This window comes from Pundamilia nyererei, unplaced genomic scaffold, assembly GCF_000239375.1.
Source record: "Pundamilia nyererei isolate P.nyererei 1_Seehausen unplaced genomic scaffold, PunNye1.0 scaffold00357, whole genome shotgun sequence".
Classification (NCBI taxonomy): domain Eukaryota; kingdom Metazoa; phylum Chordata; class Actinopteri; order Cichliformes; family Cichlidae; genus Pundamilia; species Pundamilia nyererei.
Genome location: NW_005187758.1, coordinates 116,675 through 137,103, shown reverse-complemented (window position 1 = coordinate 137,103; position 20,429 = coordinate 116,675). Strand labels below are relative to the sequence as shown.

The window sequence follows — 20,429 nt, the reverse complement described above, 5'->3', positions numbered from 1 at the left end:
TTGCCGTAAACAGTTTATTTTGCGACACCACGAAACAAACGATAGCGTAAAATGAAACGATGTTTTTATATCGTCATCCGATATATATCGTTATATCGAACAGCCCTAACACCACGTATCATTATATGTGAGGATCAAATCACACATCAGACACATACAATGTTCCAATCAATTCTTTAAAATGTATTTACCACTAAACATTTAAACAACTGTTGCAAATTCATTGTTTAGACACAATAAATATTTTCCACTTTTATAAGGCAAAAAGGTCCATATCTGGAGGCTGCAGAGATTTGTGGTGGAGCAAATCATTTGGCCCACATGTCAGAGACGCACGTTTAAGTCAAATACAGCACAGATTTGATTTGATGAAATAAATATGTCTCCTAGTTCAGTTTAAACATGAAAACCACTGGGTTAACTGTCTGCGGCTGCGTGTCACTTGCTTGTTTTCATAATTAGATAAAAATGACGTTCTGTTGCTGTTACTCCAGCTTTTCAACAACGCTGTAAGATTTACTGCACATGTAACTAAAAGTCCAACGCAGGTACATAATGAGATATGAAATGAAAAGCCTTTATAGTTATTATATTCAGGATACAAAGAGACTGGCAGTGGCATGCCTGCCTGGAGCATTAGAGTTAGAACGACAAACTTCACATGATGATATAAAAGAATTTACGATGAGTTTCTTGCTCTTCATCCTTTCGCTCTCTTTTCCTTTTCTGCTTTTCCATTTCTTTCTTTGCCTGTCCCTCCTTCCTGTCTCTCCATCTTCTGTTATTCAACACAACACGGACAGGGCAAAATACTGCAACTACAACTCCATTTCCCCCTCCGTCCTTTATATCTCTCCATCACCTTCCTTGCAAACCTTCATTTTCTTCTCTCTATCTCTCTGTCTTTACTTCACTCACTCCTTTTTCCTTCGTTCTCGCTCTCTGACGCCCACCACGGGAGTCCTGAGAGCCTCCAATCAATCAGCGTCTGAGAGGCTTTTATTTTTAGAGCGACTTCAGCCAAGTGGGAGAGAAATGCAGAGATGGAGGGAGGAAAAGTGCACGTAGAATTAGAAATATTAAACTTAAACAGCAGTGAAAGAGAAGGCGAAGATGGAGATAAAAGGACGGAGAGGTTGGAGTCGAGGGAAATGTGGTGGATGTCACAGAGGAGGAGGCGAAAGGACCATAAAAAATGTTGTGGAACGGCGTGCTGCTGCTTTCACCGTCAGCCTCCCAGAACTTAAGAGTTGCCAGAGTACGGTCGCCTTGGCAACCAGTTGCTCAGCACATCTCTGTTTTTGGCTGGTCGGCGCGGCAACAGTTGGTGGGGGCAAACCTTCTATTAGCATCTGGAAATATCTCCACACTGCAAAAAGTGATGCAGACACTTTACTGAGATTCTGAATCCAGTGTGTTCTCTCAGTTAATCATCAATAAATAATATTATACGATATGTATGATTTTTAATGGTCTCCTGTTAAAATTGAAGTGACACTGAAAAGTGTCACTTCACGCCATCACCTTCCCCAAAAAAATGGGTTGGCACCGCTTCTTCGTGATGTCAGTGAAGGTGCTGCTTCTCATCAAAGTCACTGTGGAGATAACCCAACAGCACTCAGCACGAAGCTCTCCATTTACCGCTCAATCTATGTTGCTTCCTCACCTACAGTCACGAGCTCTGGGTGGTGACCAAAAGAGAGAGGTTACAGATACCAGGGCCAAAAAAGGACTCTCCTTCTACCTGTGGCTGGGCACTCCCTTAGACACAGGGTGAGGAGCTCAGCCATTTGAGTAGCCCCTGCTTCTCCACATCTAACGGATCCAGTTGAGGTGGTCTGGGCACCCGACTAGGATCAAAGACGGAGTGACCAAAAGATAATTTAAGATGACTGTGTTACGCAGCTGGCTGTCAGTGGTGGGATTTACTTCTGACCGGGCGTTGTTTATGACAGAGCAGCTCAGTTATGGAGACTCAGCACTGCGCTTCAAAAACCACACAAAATAAGGTTCAGCAGCCACCCGTAAATGTCATCGCTGACTTTTTAACATCCTTTTACAGCGTGAACCCTTCTCACTGACAGCCCATAATAACAACAGGTGGTAACCCGCGGTGACAAGCTGATTTCAGGTCTAAATGTGACAGACAGCAGGTGCCCACTCAGACCAAAGTATCCCGTTTCCCTTCTTTCTTCTCTGTTCCCTCCATCTCACATCCTCTCTCGGCGAGGACGGAAGTCCCTAAATGGACCTGTTGATCCTTCATTGAGAAAAACGCAGCAGCAGTACTGCTCTCTGCTAATTTTCTGCTAAAGCAGGAGGTTTGCTTCAAGACCCTTTTTGTTCAGTTATTCTCTTGAGTGGAGGAAATGTGCACAACGTCGCCTTGGTGACGTGGGAACAGAGAAACTCGCTTGACATCCCCAGAAACAGAAAGAACAGGAGCTGTGATTTTTTTTCTCTCTTTTCTATTGATAAGCATCTGAAAAGCAGAGAAGAGATTTTATTTAAAGCTGCAGTCTGTGCAGCTAATGGCTGCTTAAAGTAGGCGGTCCGTTTAGTACATTAGCATTGAGTGTAGCCTCATGTAGCCTCATGTAGCCTCATGTAGCCTCATGTAGCCTGCAGGTGTTGCGAATTGTGATTTTACTAAACTGAAAACATGAAGTCAGTGCAAACGGCTCAACCTGAAATCCCAAATCAAAAATGCAGCCTTCTACAGCTGAAGAGACCAAACACCCCCGACACCCCCTTCCCTGATTTTGCACATGCACTAACATCTGCCGCAGATTCCCACCACCCATTCCTTTTGGATCATAAAGCGAGGACAATCACTGGATGTCTTCTCTTCACGTCAGGTTCATGTAAAGCACAGGTGTCGAACTCCAGGCCCCGAGAGCCGGTGTCCTGCAGGTTTTGATCCAAGACAGCTGATTTAAACGGCTAAATGACCTCCTCAACATGTCTTGAAGTTCTCCAGAGGCCTGGTAATGAACTAATCATTTGATTCAGGTGTGTTGACCCAGGATGAGATCTAAAACCTGCAGGACACTGGCCCTCAAGGCCTGGAGTTCGGCACCCCTGATGTAAACGAACATGTTTCAGTCCTGAGTGTTCAGCTAAGTTATTCTTGCCTCTCCCAGAGAGTCATCTCGGACTTTTAAGTCTCGACATCTTAAAGTCTTTCACATGCAAACATACATACATCGGGTCAGTGGGTATCAGCCTTCTGTCCTCAAAAAACTGAATAAAATTTGTACTTCGATCACAAGTTTGCATGAACATGAACTGAGTAATTGTCTCTTATGGAGTGGGAAAGTTGTACATCTCCCTACACTAAAGAAATCAGTGGTTCTGTCTCGCTACAGTTGGTAAGGTTAAAGTGACAACAGTTAACTCATTTCTGTGATTTTGTTTGGTTTCAAGGCAACGTTCAAAGGCTGGATGGATATCATGTACGCAGCGGTGGACTCGAGAGCTGTGAGTAACGACAACATTTTGAATGTGCACGTGATTCTGAATCTTTTCATGTTCTGAATAGAGTAAGATTCAAAGTGAGTTCAGCATCACTTTTAGCACCTCCTCTGGACATTAGAGGAACTGCAGGTTTCGCCACTTCAGCGTCAGCTTTAGTTTTCTTCTGTGGATGTTGGCGCTCGATTAGGACTGGAAACAAAAAAGGGTCAAATTAAAGTTCAATGAAAAAGAAATCTAAACAGATTGATATGATGTCGTGTTAATAACTGATAATGTCTTTAAAATGTCAGATGCGAACAGGATTAAGGGTGGAACAAACATTGAATACAGTCAAACTGAAAGTCAGAAACAGATCCGTGTGTTCCCTGAACAGGTGGAGGAGCAGCCTATCAAGGAGATCAATCTATACATGTACCTGTACTTTGTCATCTTCATCATCTTCGGCTCCTTCTTCACCCTCAACCTGTTCATCGGTGTCATCATCGACAACTTCAACCAGCAGAAGCGAAAGATAAGTACCACGGCTGACACCAGCGTCACACATGGCACAGGAAACGCACGTTTACTTTCTACAGCTTCATATTTTAAATCAAAGCAAAAGCGTCTGAATATATATTAACAGGTTTGCAGGTTCTTTGTAAGAACATTAGATGGCAACCTTAAGTCTTATAAAATAACATAGATGTTGCTTGGTTTGTTTACTTAGGAGGACAGGACATCTTCATGACCGAGGAGCAGAAGAAGTATTACAACGCCATGAAGAAACTCGGCTCCAAAAAACCTCAGAAGCCCATTCCCAGACCGATGGTACCGACACACAGCACGTCCACCTTAAAAACAGATTCAGTTCTACATGATACGTCCAGAAATGGTTTCATTGGTATTGTTTCTATTCAAACAGATTTTGAACACTCAGTTTTAATTAACAGTTTATTAAGTATGTTAAAGTTAACTTTGTAAGGACAGAAGCGTTTTTTATTATCAAGTCGAAGCCGAATGGAGGAAACTACCTTTAAATATGTATGTAATCATTCCAATGATGATCTAAAATTAATTTTGACCACTTGTGCTTTTTTTTCAATTAATATTTGGCTGCAAACACAATAGTTAGGTTAGTTATTAGATTTCACTTTTCCTCTGTACACCACCACAGTGGATTCTTTCAGCTTTAATTTGAGGGGTTTAACAAAAGTGTTGCTTTAACTGTTTAGGAATTACAGACATTTTCACACACAGTCTGAATTAACTGGATAATTGACTGGCCAGCAGTCCTGTGGCCAGTGAAGTATCAAAGCGTTAAGTTTGTATTTTATAGCTTTTCACTTTAAATTTAAATATCAGGCCGTGAAAGATGTCGATGGAAGTGAGCGACGCCATCGTTAGTCACCATGCCATGACAGATGTAGCTGTAGTAAGACACTTATGTCATCTTCAGTTTATCGACTGGCCTTCAGAGGAATGTTTGACTTACCAGCATATCAGAAAACAGAGCAGCCTCTCACTGAAGAATCTGTTTACTTAAAAAGATCTGGACCATTAATATGAGTGTACTTCACAGTGACGCACAACATGCCCTTTATACCTGATAAGAGATGTTATGATATACACCTATAGTATACCTCTGTATGTACCTCAAAATTCACCTGAAGATCAGCTTCTACTGCTCCAAGAATTTAGACGAGCCTTTCTAGGAAACTGATAGTTTATGAGCCTTTTTTTTCCGTTAACTGCTACGTTAGTGGGTGCATAATAAATGTAGCCACAACCACACTTTCCATTTCAAGTAATCAGTACCAAACTATGCAGTAATTATGTTTGTATTATACATCTAACCTCTTACATTTCTAGGAAAAGAAAGAGTTTTTGTGGAAATTGAACAACATAAAATCAAGTGTTTTTGTCAAGGTTTTCTTTTTAATCACTAATCATTAGCTAAACTGTGGCCGGGGCTCAACAGCTGTTGATGTTGAGTTTAAAATGCAATCTGAAAACTTCTATTTTGTAAACTTCTAATTAATTTAAACTAAGATTCAAGTTTTAAAACATTTTCTTCTGACATATTTATAAAATTCATATAGTGGAGTTTCTTGTAACTTGCCTGAGAAGCATAAAGATAAAAATATAAAACTATGCAGTGAGCTAATATATCTAATGTCTGCCTGACAGTTATCTGTCAGCAGGATGGCCATCCGGGCAGTCTTGATGTTTATCCTGCACAAAGGTCATCATTGCTCACATTACAGCAGAACTGCATGAATCCTGCTGCTGTGTCACGCTCCAGCTGTTTACTAACATCAAAGTAAAGAAGGCGACGGATGACAAATTCTCCACGTTCTCACGCCCCAACCATGCACACGTACAGAGATTCCTTCAGTCCTTTACTTTTGTAGAAATGTAAGTGTAGAAAGGTGTTAGACTCCTTATTGGTGCATGTAAACACAATAAGAACAATAAGTCAAGTTTAGGATTTGTTTCAAAAACATACATGATACACATAAGCACAAATATGGGCGTCCCCCTGAGTATATGTCTGAGCTGGTACACTTTTAAATCGCAGGCTGTTTTATTTACATCAGCTGAGCAGCAGCTGTCAGCAGTCCCAAGAACCACGCTCTGAGACACTTGAACTCTCCCCCTCCAGATCGGGTCATCGACCCTCTCCAACAGTCTTCAGATCTAAAAACGCACCTCATCTGAAGGTCTTTTTCAGTCCAGGTTCAGCTTACAGGAGCGTCTCAGCATCATTAATCAGCCTGCAGGTTCCATGTCCTCTCAAAGTCCATTATTCTTCTTAAAACTGAATAATTAAATGGTCGAAACCTGTTATAGCAGCAAGAAAAGCATCTAATAACAGAATAATACGATAACTTATTAAAGCAGAATAACTCTCAGAATACAATAGACAGAATAGAATCACCAAAGTAGAATTACTCAATTAGAAATGAGATTCTCGAGAATTCGTCAGAGTTAAATGTCTCTATAAGGGAGAGAACAAAGTAGCTGGTAAAGAATAAGAAAATCAAATGGAAATAAAATATTAACTTAACAAGTACAACAAACAAACGTGGCAGTATAAGATGAAAATAAGATGTGCTTTTTGCTGTTACATTTAGCATCATTTGCAGTAAATTACCTGCGACAAACCTTCGGACCTCATGTTCACCTCACTGGCACACACTCTCTCTGACTGAGTCACCATGCCAGGCTGGTTGTCATGTTGAGAGGATGGCGATTAATTGCAAACCTTCGCCGAGCTCTTTGAGAGGGATCCCAGTCAGGTTGCCTCTCTCTTCTGCAACCTCTCAGAACTCTAAACTTTTGGGCAACCAAAAAGTGAATACAATCACTCTCCAGCTACCAGTTTTTCCTGCTTTAGTGTGACTGAAGGCTAAGGTGTCCCTTGCATGAACGTCTGTCACAACCCTGTGCAGCATATTAAAGAAGCTCGGTGCATGAAAGTGTCAGATTAAAATTGAAGTCTCAAATTAGAGAACAGATTATTCTCGTCTGGACAGAAAGTTGTTGAATTAAGTGGCAAAAAATTCTGCATCTGCCTTTGTGGCAGCGAAGCCTGTAAATGTCTGCTGTACAGCACTTTGATTGGCGTCTTTAATGACTGGCTTATAAACAACCTGACGTGGCTTAGCAAAGACAGAAACACTAAATGGGGGTTTATCAGCTAACCGAACCTTCTTGCTTCTTAGAACGCTCTGCAGGGCTTCTTCTTCGACCTGGTTGGGAAGCAAGCGTTCGACATCATCATCATGGTGCTGATCCTCTTCAACATGATCACCATGATGGTGGAGACGGACGAGCAGCCGCCTCAGATGGAGAAGATCCTGAACAACATCAACCTGGCCTTCATCATCATCTTCACTGCCGAGTGCCTGATCAAGATCATGGCGCTGCGATGCTACTTCTTCACCGTTGGCTGGAACATCTTCGACTTCGTGGTGGTCATTCTCTCCATCGTGGGTGAGTTCGGCTTCAAAAAGATTTTGAGCCAGATTTACTAAACGGGGTAAAGAGCAGATGGTCCCCAAATCCATAAACAGTGCTCACAGGTGCGGTTAGTTTCACACAAAATCTGCAGTGTTAAGCACAGGCACACTCAGTTCATTTTAATAACAGAAAGAAAAAAAGAGCAGTGTCTTGTAAGTGCAGAGTATTTCAAACACAGACACAGACATAAATCAAAGTATAAACCAAAGCTTCCTAGAAAGTTGTACATTGTGTTGATCTATTGAAAAATAATAATTGCAGTTCCAATAATGGCCTCTTGAAGCAGGCTTTATTTTATGAAAATGCTCAGATTCACAGCATTAAAAAGTAAGTTAACAGCATGGTAAAAAAACAACAACATAGCTTTGGTCTCTATGGACAGTTTCCACCAACTTTACAGCAGGTGATTTTTTTATTACGTGTTTAGATATCGGTAAGGTTTAAAGATAAGGATCTCCAACTGGAGCAAGATAAAGACAACTTTATTTTAAATGCGGTGCAGCAGAAGGACTGATGTGCAAAGTTTCCTCTAAAATAAAGTGACTAAAATCTGTCACATTTTTGACGAATCAACTTCTAAGAGTTTTTTTCTAAGAAATTTTGAATTAAGGAGACATTTCACTTACCTCTGACATTACTCAACAAAGAGCTGCTCATTCATCGTAGCTAACTTTAAGGAAATAGTTTCTAGGAAACTAAAATGTTTTCTTAAGGTTTTTTTTAAAACTGCTGGTGATTAAACTACAATACTGAAACTGTGAGGCAGTATTTCAAAGTTCTTCTTTTGTTCTAAACTTAGTTTAAAATCATTTTGACCAAAATACAAGCTGAAAGGAAAGATTAAACAAATCATCTTGCTTTCCTTCATTATCAGACATGACATGTGTCAAACTTATATACTGCTGTTTCACATAACTTACAGCTGACATAAGGCTTTGTGTGTGTGTGGAGCTCATGATACCCCGCATGTGTACACATGTGTGTCAGCCATCAGCTGTGGCAGCAGAAAACAATGGGACGTCTGCCTGACAGTTATCTGTCACCAAAGTGACCATGTGGTTGGCCTTTATGTTTAACCTGCACCAAGGTCTTGTGCGGTCATGTTACAATTACACACACACACACACACACACACACATACACACAATAACACACATGACAGGCAGTCTGCAGGGACAGCACAGAGTATCCCAAGCAGTTAATTCAGCTATCAGTGTTCATACGTCGCGTGCGCTGCTGCTCCTGTTCGCCTGACAAGATTGGGTGTATGTGTGTAATTAAGTGTGTGTCTGTGTGTGTGTTAGTGTGCACGCTGAGGCGAGGCTGCATGGGGGAGGTGAAGGTAACAGCAGCAATCGGAGCTGCCACAGGGCGGTCCCTGGAGACAAATCAAACATGATTGACCTGTTACATCAGCTGTTCTGCGTCTGTGTGTGTGAGAGAGAGATGTTAGGATGGAGGGCATAAGCTGAGTTGATGTACGATGTGATGGTGATTCCCTCTCGCCTCCCTCCACTCCTTCCTTCCATCACCTATAACTTACACAGGGAGGTGAATGAAAGAAAACAGTATTTGTGTGTGTGTGTGTGTGTGTGTGTGTGTGTGTGTGTGTGTGTGTGTGTGTGTGTGTGTGTGTGTGTGTGTTTCCCTCTCCGATAACAAGGAAAAGACGGATGAATTACAGCGTTTGACTTGCTGTTAGTGGGAAAAGACGCCTCAGCTCTCCAGATCCAATTAGTCAAGTTGTAATCACAGCAGACCTGCCACATAAACACTGAGAGAGCCAAACTGAGAGCTTTTAGATGATGTAACTCACAGGAATGCCAACACATTAAAGAAAATTCAATAGTCTGGAGGTAATCAATTCTTAGTTTGGTACATCAGAAAACAGTTCCTTTTCAAGTATCACTGCTTTTTATTAATTGTTATATTTAAGCCAAAATTATCTAAATGAGGCACTGCAGGTAGAACCAGTGACTAATAGCTAAGACCATGTGATAGATGGAATGACCACTTTTAAAATTATAGTGTATAAACGATGGGCATGCCCATCTAATGTCAAAGACTGGATGATGATCACTCCACTTTATGGACATCTCTTTAGAGCCAGAAGTGACCATATTAGGCCCCAGTCATGTATGGTAAAGGACTGGCCAATGACTCCATGGTACCACTGGTCACTAAGGAAAAATATGTGTTCCCCAACAAGCTGGCCAGTAGTTGCAGGAAATGTCTCACCAAGTGACATTGGTCACAAACATATATATGATATTTATTCAGCATTAGTTGCTGGTTGGTTGGTAAGTAATAGGACTGGGCGATATGACCCAAAATTCATATCTCGATATTTTTTAGCTTGATGGCGATATACGATATATATCTCAATTTTTTTTTTAAGCTATAAGGTAAGAACAAAAAGAGAGTTCTTAGTCAAAGCTGTGTCCCAGATGTCACACAGGCACTTTTATTAACATACAGCGTAGATGTACATGAAGAAATTACTCAAAAATAAATTATCAGCCTCCGTGAGGCTCCAGACTACAGTAGCCGTAATGCTCCAACAATCCATCAAGCGTAGCTTACCAAAGTCATACTAAAACATTTTTTGACAGATTGCTGAGCGCCGTGTACCACATAAAATCGGTTCGCGGTCAGTAAGCACAACCAGAATTCATACATAAGGCGCGCTGTCGATTTTTGAGAAAATGAAAGGATTTCAGGCCATGCAGCCCCTGTGGGCTAGCTCGTTAGCACGGTTAGCTCGTTAGCACGGTTAGCTCATTAGCACGGTTAGCTCGCTAACACGTTGACGCCATCCAGCCCCACGCACAAGGCGATCCACGGTAACTCGTTAACGGAGATTTGCCGTGTCCATCTTGTCATTGCCTGCAGGTGAAGCTATGGGGGAGTTGTGTTCAGTGAAGGACAGGCGAGGCCGAGTAACGTTGCATAGAGACAAAAGTGGACGAAAGAGAGGCAAACTTGCGGCTCCACAAGTATAATTATAACGTAACATAGACTATATCGATATAAACAATATTGTCACATCTTATATCTCGTATAAAAATATATCGATTTTTTTTTTACTCAATATATCGCCCAGTCCTAGTAAGTAACTGCTGACAAGTTGGAGCCTGGAGCAACCAAAGCAATAAGAAACAGGTTTTTGGTGCTACAACCTTCTTGTGGTAGATAACACGCTGCAGTATCCAGCAACCACTCACCAACTCGTTGGGGAACAGTCTATAGGCCTGTGTGACTGAGGCTTCAGGATGACGTACTACGCTGTCAGCTAACACTGGCAAGCTTAGTTAGCACCCTGTGTCCAGAAACTGTATTGGTGCATCCCACAGATACCAGAAGGGTGCGTGTTCAACATAGTCAGACTTTCTTTACATTAGCTGGCTTGACTGAAGTCAGACATAAGCGGTGTCATGATTGTTGTAATCAAATTGAACCCAAGATTTCTACTTCAGGATCTGAGCACATTCACATAAAAAGGGGGGATCAAACATGTTGTTTCACTCTTACTCCCAACAAAAACTGGTAACCTTTTCCAACCAGAGACATTATCAGAGAAACAAGTGATAGAAGTGGATAATGAATAAAAACAAAACACAATTCTTTGTTTCACAGACCTAAAACAAGAAACAAATCAAATTAGAAGCTCACCCAGGAGTTGCAAATGTTTCTATAAATGCATATAAGTGGTGTGACTTACATCTTTGTTGCTTTTTGTTTTCAGGGATCGTGCTTGCTGATATCATTGAAAAGTACTTTGTGTCACCCACACTGTTCAGAGTGATCCGACTGGCTCGTATTGGACGAATTCTGCGCCTCATCAGAGGCGCTAAAGGAATCCGGACGTTACTGTTTGCCCTCATGATGTCCCTTCCTGCTCTCTTTAACATTGGACTTCTCCTGTTCCTTGTCATGTTCATCTACGCCATCTTTGGTATGGCCAACTTTGCCTACGTGAAACGGCAGGGGGGGATCGATGACATGTTTAACTTTGAGACGTTTGGGAACAGCATGATCTGCTTGTTTCAGATCACCACCTCTGCAGGATGGGACAGCCTTCTCAATCCCATTCTCAACAACTCCCCTGAGGAGTGCGATGCCAACATCCCCCACACTGGCACCACCGTCAGGGGGAACTGTGGGAACCCATCAGTTGGCATCACCTTCTTTGTCACCTACATTATCATCTCCTTTCTGATTGTGGTAAACATGTATATCGCCATCATCCTGGAGAACTTCAGTGTTGCCACTGAGGAAAGCACTGAACCCCTCAGCGAAGACGACTTCGAGATGTTCTACGAGGTCTGGGAGAAGTTCGACCCGGAGGCCACGCAGTTTATCGAGTACTCCAAGCTGTCCGACTTTGCTGACTCGCTGCTAGAGCCGCTGCGCATCGCCAAGCCTAACAAGATCAAACTGATCTCCATGGACCTGCCCATGGTCAGTGGAGACAAAATCCACTGCCTGGACATCCTGTTTGCCTTTACCAAGCGTGTCCTGGGCGAGTCAGGAGAGATGGATGCCCTCAAGCAGCAGATGGAGGAGAAGTTCATGATGGCGAACCCGTCCAAGATCTCTTATGAACCCATAACTACAACTTTGAGGCGCAAGCAGGAAGAAGTCTCCGCCACCATCATCCAGAGGTGTTACCGCAGACACCTTGTGAGGCGGCAGCTGAAGGCCGCCTCCTACATGTACCGCCAGATCACCACACCTCGGCATGCGGGAGGTGAAGGTGAACAAGGAGGTGAAGTAGTGTTTGGGGAGGATGCGCCTGAGAAAGAAGGGCTGATTGCTACCATGATGAGAGAAAACTACGGCTCAAGCATGTTAGGGATCGAGCGCTCAGAGACGATTTCCTCCACCTCATCTCCACCTTCATATGACAGCGTAACACGGGCCACATCCGAGATCTTTCAACCGCTCGCTGTCAAGACAGAAACTGTTGCCGACACTGCGGGCAGCGAACAAAGTGAACAATCACAGTCAGAAATCACCCATGACAGACAGCAGGAAACGACGCCATAGCAGGAACAGAAAAGCAAAAAAATAAGTAACAAATGAGGATTTTCTCATTTGAGGTTGGCCTGTTTATTCTTTTGTTTACTGAATGTACCATAGCTGAGAACGCTGAAGCGGCAGCAGAAAGAAGCTATGAAGAACTACGAGGAGCCTGCAACATGGAAGAATTACTACCTTTAATGTCATTTCCTGTTCCCTGGAGAAAGTGTTTTGGGAGTTTCCTGAAAGGAAGCAAAGCAACTGCAAAACAGAGAGGGTAACCCTGTCTGTCAGGTCAACTCTGCCTTTGTTGGAGTAATAGACAGTAAAGGAAAACCTACTCTTGGGTCAACCAGAACTGGGAGTTTAGAACAATGACCTTTCACCAAAGCTACAGGTGGTCAGAGGGGGCAGAGCAACTATATCACAAATGTATCCATCATTTTTTGGCCTGGGGAGTTTGTGCCTTCCCACAGTTGATCAATATTCTCAGAGTATGTTTTGTTGTAAGAGTGACGGCGGTGTTTCTCAACACGTTAAGGGTCGATGGCGTTCTGACTGACACTCGAGAGAGGAGGGAAAATAATGACAACGTGATTTCAAAACAATGTTTTCGTAGTAAAAGTACGTTGTTGATGTTACCAGTCTTTTAATAGCGGTACAATTATTACTATTTTTTATATTTTTTAGAGTAAGTTGAAGAAAACCAGTTAGCGGTCTCTCTTTTGACTTCGGAGTGGCACTAGCTATGAAAAAGTGGCTGAACTACTATGTTGTAATAGATGAGAGGAGAAGGTGCGGTCAGGAAAAAAAAAATCTCAACAACCTGAATCTTCATCTGTTTTTGTTGGCAGTTTTGCACTTTTTGAGTTTGCACCTGCTCTTGCTTTACCGCACCTGGGCGAAGGCACAGTGTAGAAGAGCCTGGGATTTCATTATTTTTCTTCTCAAAACTTTTTGCGATAACACCAAAAAAATGACACAAGTGCACAATGAGATTTTCTACACGGTCCCAAACTCTTCTAACACGCATCTTTGCCCAGTGGTGGACGCCCTCATACTCGGCAGTTTGTTGGCTTGTGGGTGATTTGTCTAAAAGTCATGTTAGATATTCCGGCTTCACTTCCCTATAACATGAAGCAGAAGAGTCCTATTTCACTGTCACCACACTGAGTGGGGAGAAAAATGAAGCTTACTGGCTTTCATTGATTAAGGATGCATGATTTAGGAATAAGTTTTATGGAATGCTTTGAAAAACACCTGCCTGGGTGGAAGGAAAATAAGAGGCTTGTCAACTGTAGTGTTATTCTCCTATGCCAAAAATAGTCAAGACTGCAGGTGAATTTACTCTTTTTTTATTATTCAGTTTAGTAAAAGCATCAGACTGCTGGTTTAACACCAGCCTAGCACAAATTCAAAATAGGTTTAAGCATGCAGCAAACCACCAGTCTTTGCTTTTTAACAACTGAACAAAGACATGTAATAATAATAATGATGATGGTAATAATAATAATAGTCGTAGATTTTATATAGCTTTTTCCTAACAATGTTACAAAGCGCTTCATAGAAAGAATCAAAAAGCAAAATAAAAACATCTGAACAAAGAGGTTAAAAAAACCTACAAAAATGACCACAGGTCAGAAGTAAAAGATCAATTCAAAAGGAAGCAAGACAGCAATAACAAGCGCAGAACACTGAGATTCATGCAGGACACCTGTTAGCCTATTTTAATGCCATAAATGCCTCCTTTCATTTTTTTTTTCTTTTCCTAACAGCATTTGATGTCTCTGTACAAACTGAACATTGTCAACTTTTATGACAAATCACCCGCTGTCATTCAGCATCTGTCTGGTCTGAGTTTGGCTCGGCACAAACCGGCTTTAAGGTCCTGGTGGTGTCAGCCAGCTCTGACTACAGAGCGACAATCAGCTCAGCACATCTGCATCAGGATTTCTCCCCATTTGGTTTCATGAAAAGCTAAAAAGGCCACGCTGACTCTCGTGTTTGACCATCACCAGTGTCCTGGAACAACCTTATCTTGAAAACTCAATAGCAATATGACAACGTTGAAGAAACCAGAGACTGCACAAAAGGCAATGAAACTCTGTTACTTTGCCAAAGTTTTAGTATTTTGTTCCTGACTAGCTGTCAGTGTGACAGAAGTATGAATACTCTTGGTACTGTCAATGAATAACGCAAGAGGTCACACGCCTCCCTGCGGAGATACATTTCATGTAAATGAGGCTCAGTAATTCACACACATTTTGCTTCCCATTAACCAAATTTTATCGGAATTTGGTTGCAATTCAGTCAGAGATCCAGAAGGGGGCGCTGGCAAGACTGTCTTTAGTGAAAAAGGGTGAATGGAGCTAAACAGCTAAGTTAATGACTTCCACCTGCTTCTATTCAAAAACATCTATATTACTTTTCATAAATCCAGCATCAACAGCATGTCTGAAATTAATCAAAACAACACTTATGTTCGGTTTTTCTCACAGTTAAGCCGGTTTTGCACATTAAACACTAGCATGCTGCTAATGGGTGCTGATTACTTAAGCAATTGGGATGGAACGTCCTCCCGCCATGGCAGCAGAAACCCCGTCAGAAGTTCCTATGTGGTGAAGTTGTGAATCTCTAATAATCACAGGAAGAGATTCTACTACAATAGAAATCTGTAAAAAAATATAAATAAATCGAACTCCACTCATTGTCTTGAGCCCTTCTACTGAAAAAAACATGCAAACTTCGGGAAGAAAAATTTTTCCTCGAAAATTTTACATTTTTGTTTTACTGCCCAGTTCACTCTGGATGAGCTCAACACCGCCCCCTATGGAGCTAGAAGACCACAGCGCTCTCTGTGGTGCTGGACGTTCAGCTGCCAAAATATATGAACTATTTACAGCTTCAGATTAATCCATAAACCATAAATAACATCTTTCATTTTTTTATCCTAGTTGTTCAATGATTATACATTTCGGGTTTATCCAGGACACTGAAATTTTATCTCCAAATGAAGCATTTCATTTCAGTGTGAGGAGATAAATTGGTGAATTCTGACTCCTACGCGGAGAATTTATAGCTTTAGTTTTTACTGAAAATATCAAACAATTCAAAATGAACCTTCTGTGGTGAAATAGGTGTGCCCATTTTTCTAGGTGCAGATTTTATATTCAGCACATTGAAGACTTTGCTGATGTCATTTTTTTTCCCCCAATGATTGAAAAATCAACTCTTCAAAACCAAAACACTGCTTCATTTATTTATTTATTTATTTATTCATCTACTTTTTTGGGAAGATTTTCAGGTCAGTTGCTTTATTTTTATTTATCTTTTTTATGATAATTATTTTTGCATTTTGGCTGGAGGAGGAGAGGAGGTCGAGCGAGACGGCTCTTTATCTATTTTGCACAGAGAAACAAAAAAAAAAAACCTAACAAAACAAACACAAACCGCGTCAAGCAATAACGGTTTGCAGATACCTTTTAACTGACTTCTTGAGTAACGCTTGACTTCACAGATGCTTTTTCTCACTGTATGTGTCTGTGGATTAAAGGGAAAAATCCCACACTAACACTTTGAGCATTTGGTGGAATCTGATTAGCCGGATGCAGCACTGATGGCGTTACTGTGGACTTACAGACACACGGGTCCATACAGTGGCACAAAGCCGACGTGAAGCAGCGTTACCGCTTGTTTTTATTAAGACGAAGTGTCAAAGTGTGCGTGTACAGCATTTGTTCAGTCTGCTTCAATATTTCAAACAACCTCTCTCTCTGTCTCTGTCGTTGTGGTCACCCGAGGGATCTTTACTAAACGCTTTCCTAGACTAATTTTAAAAAGGAAAAAAAGTAGAAAAAAATTTTACTGGCACCGTCTGGACTCTATTTCTACTAGATTCTATTGAGAATAGATAACGATATAAACTAGGTAAATACTAATACACTGCTGAACTGTGCTGCGAGGCGTATTTAATAATAATAATAATATTTCAGGTTGCAGTTGTGCTGAAGGGCTGTTTTCAGTAGCAATAGACCCAGAGTGTGCCTGCTACACATGAACCCCATCACTCCAAGCCATGCTTTACCATTGGTTGATTGATAATATGCTTGACTGATTGATGAGCCAGTTGATTTTTCTGATTGGTTTCATGTTTGGTTGGTTGATGAATTGATTCTTATGGTTTTTGATCATTAACACAGTCTCCACAGTCCCCTCCCCTCCATCACTGCTGTGACTCTTCCTCATAACTTATCGAACAAATAGCACAGAGAGCTAACAGGCTGACGTCACTTTTAACTGTCAAAAAGGTCCAGATTCACTAATGTCTGCAGGGAAAAGCGTGCAGTGTTGTCAGCAGAGCACATGCTGGTATGTAATTCCATACTGAGATGTTAAAATGGAGACAGCTGAATAAGAAAACATCCAGCTGTTTAATTCCCATAAACTGCATATAAAAGATGAACATGAACTCCCTTACTGGCTTGCCAAGTCTCATTTTTCAAGTTTCAAGCAGGAAGGCTTGTCCATCTTAAGTTTTTGAAATGTCTTGAGGCAGGCAAGCAGGATTAGGCCCTCACTAACCTGTATGCTGATCTGACTGTTTCACTCTAATAGGGCCACAGTTTTCTAAATGTTGTGTTCAATAAGCGAGTGAGAGAAATAAATTCATCAGGAAACTTTTAAGCAGTTTAAGTTGCCGCACCCTGTGATTGCTTTGGTTGCTCATATTTTGCATGAAATACGTCCACTAACACTTGCCAACTACTCACAAGCAGTAATGAAACCAAGACTGTGGGAACTTGTGGCCATCTTGGTAAATGGCCTGTATTTGTATAGCGCTTTACTAGTCCCTAAGGACCTCAAAGTGCTTTACACAATCAGTCATCCACCCATCCACACACACATTGGTGATGGCAGCTACATTGTAGCCACAGCCACCCTGGGGCGCACTGACAGAGGCGAGGCTGCTGGACACTGGCACCACCGGGCCCTCTGACCACCACCAGTAGGCAACGGGTGAAGTGTCTTGCCCAAGCACACAACAACCGAGACTGTCCAAGCTGGGGCTCGAACAGGCAACCTTCCGATTACAAGGCGACCTCCCAACTCTTGAGCCACGATCGCCCTGCAATCTTCTAGCAACCAAAGCAATTGCAGTAAAGTTTTTAGTCCAACAGCGTATACCTCTTTGAAATTGAGTTCACCTGGAGATGTTGGGTGAACTCAGTGCAAAAGAATGCAAATTTTCCTGTAGCAACCTGGCTGGTCTCCAAGCCTGACGTCTTAGGTCTCTGACAGCAAAAATCTGGTTTTCTAACAGGACTATCAATTATAAAATGAAGATCATGTTTTAATCTGTAAGACTTGAAACTAGCGGCTGTGATCATAAAGGATAAGTAAACCGTTTACTGAGCTTATAGATCAAATTTCCAGTAGACTTGTGCACTCACTACCAAATTTGGAACAAAGACAGCTTCACTAGAACTTTAAAAGAGGACGGTGATTTTCTTAGAGCTGGCTTGAACCCTTTCAGAGGACCAGAAAGAAAAACGGACTTTCTTCAGAGTGTTTCCAGGTCAGTAAAGATATCAGCAAAAGAACAGTCATCAAATTAAAGGCTCAGTTATTGGCATTAGTCTACTTAGATTTCAAACAGAGATCTGCTCATGAAGTCTTGAATCCCATTTTCAAAGATTGTTTAAATCCTTCCAAAATTACCTAAAGCTATCAACACAATGCATGTAAAACATCAATACTGTGCTCGAGAGATATCAGACGAAGTTGAGCTGTCTTTGTAGTGAGACAGTGCAGCCTTTATTTAACCAGGTGAGTCACTCAAAGCATATTCGTATTTACAAGGACAGCCAGGGAATGGCAAAGCCTCAAGAGTTTACAAGAAACATACTCTAGTTGTTGCCCCTGATCATGGATGTTTCAGTTCAAGTTTACAAAGGTAATTAGAAATAGTTTATTTAGGATTTAGGATTCATCAGTAAAACAGGAGGCCCAGCTTTGAGACAAATCCGTTTTTATGCTTTGAGAAGCTTCTTGAAAGCTCAAACCTCCGGGGTTTGCTACTGGAGGCATCCTGTTAACAGCGTTGTAGTTTGTGCCAGTCTACAGCTCCAGGGTGATATTACTTGGTGGGTACTGCTTGGCAACCTCATCCTGACATATCCAGCTCTCTCAAACTGATATTCAGTATTTGCTGCAGTGGAAAAAAGAAAACTGCACAAGCTTTTGTCAGAGTGTTGCTTCAGTGAATCTGGACCTCAGACTTTGGTTTGCACTGAGCACAAAAACACATTCAAACACTTACTGCAATCACTGGGACAGTTGGCTGCTCAGAAGTTTGTTCACCTGAAACAAACAATGAAGCAATTACAGCAGCAAAACAAAGAGCAGCTTTGTCCCTGAACAGTCTGTACAAGGGAAAGTAACAAAGCCTTCTAAATAACCTCCAAAATGTTTGAGCACTCGGAATGAAAAACAGAACAAAAATCTGTCTGCTTTATGATTTTTCCTGCTCTGATATGATAAACTGTTCAAAGTCTGAGCAAATTAAACACCATCTTTGCTCCAAGCTGTGGGTCAGACCATGTGGTGCTACTGAGGGGTTTGGAAGAGTCCATTTTATGAAGGGAGGGGGGTGTTTAAAACACAAACTGAGAATCTCTGCTCCTTTTTGCCTTCTTCCCCTGTTTGAAAACCAAAAGCTGCTTCATCATCCTCGAAACAAAACGACAAACACCCACACGGAGGAAATGCACAGAAAACCAGAGGTTTCATTGTTCTCTATTATTGCTATTCTTACTATTAACTGTGTGATAAATGCAATACAACAGTTGTGTAAACAGGCAGTGAGTGATGTTGTATCTTATTTACAGTATGAGGATAATAAAAATGATGCTTTTGTTTTTTTTTTATTATTATTATTTTTCCCGCCGTCATGGGTTTGGTTTTTCCAGGCATCTTCTCACTGCTTAAACCACAGTCGTCCCATTTACACCGTCACTGGTTTCACAGCGGGTGGCGAACTGGTTTGCAGATTTCCAGTGTCATATCAGTCCCAAAGAAACCTCATATCTTGAGAAAGTTGCCTTTTTCTTAGGAAAGGGGGGGAGTTTGAATATTTCCCTTTCTGACACCTCTCGAATCCTCTTTTATTCCACACGAGAAAAACAGGAATATTTCTCTTATTGTCACCTTTGGGATAAAATGAGGCCACAAATAGTAGAAGTTGGAAAATATGCTTCACTAAGTTGACGATAAGAGGTTTCATGATACAAGTAGTTTTAGTGCTTTCGCTGGAAAACATTAAACTTTATAGCTGGAGGGTTAAAACCTTGTAACTCCTGAAATTTAAGGCTTGAATATATACGGAAATTAAGAAATAGCAATGTAATGAGCACAACTTTTAAAGTCCAAATTGGAACAGTGTCCATCACAGTTGTGTCATTTTCTAAAAACACAAAACTCAAAAACATAATAAGTTACAACGTTTTCCTCTGACTTCAGTGGTACTCGCCGGTGAAACCTCGGTGTAAAGGAGGCGAAAGCCGTGCCTCAGTGACCCCACCCTGGTGTTTTAGAGACAATAATATTTACAATTATAATTATAATATGAATATATATAAATATATATATACTTTTTAGTACTTTGAGTTGAAATACTTTTTAGTATTTTGCAAATACATGTCTCTGTATATAAAAGAAAAGCCTCCTGTAATAAACAAGAAAAAATTTAATACTGAATCTGTTGTGGTGGTTTTATGTTGTGTGCTGTGTGAAAAATGGATATATGTGTGATCCAGGTCCACCACCAGGGGACTAGTGACCCATCTATAGGTAGGTGTACGATTTGGCAGCAAAGGGTCAGCCTACTTCCTGGTGGGTAGGCCACGCCCTCTAATGGCCACGAGCTGTGA

At 41.4% G+C, this 20,429-nt stretch overlaps 1 protein-coding gene across 1 annotated transcript in view; it reads left to right on the top strand.

The window, feature by feature from the left end:
• LOC102206834 (sodium channel protein type 5 subunit alpha-like) overlaps positions 1–17,363 on the top strand; it is a 261,018-nt gene extending 243,655 nt beyond the window's left edge. The window contains exons 27-31 of the mRNA XM_013915747.1: positions 3,427–3,480; positions 3,851–3,988; positions 4,180–4,284; positions 7,182–7,452; positions 11,225–17,363. Coding sequence (XP_013771201.1) covers positions 3,427–3,480; positions 3,851–3,988; positions 4,180–4,284; positions 7,182–7,452; positions 11,225–12,528 — 1,872 coding nt within the window. The 3' untranslated portion in view covers positions 12,529–17,363. The remainder of the gene's footprint in view (positions 1–3,426; positions 3,481–3,850; positions 3,989–4,179; positions 4,285–7,181; positions 7,453–11,224) is intronic.
• The last annotated feature ends 3,066 nt before the right edge of the window (positions 17,364–20,429 follow it).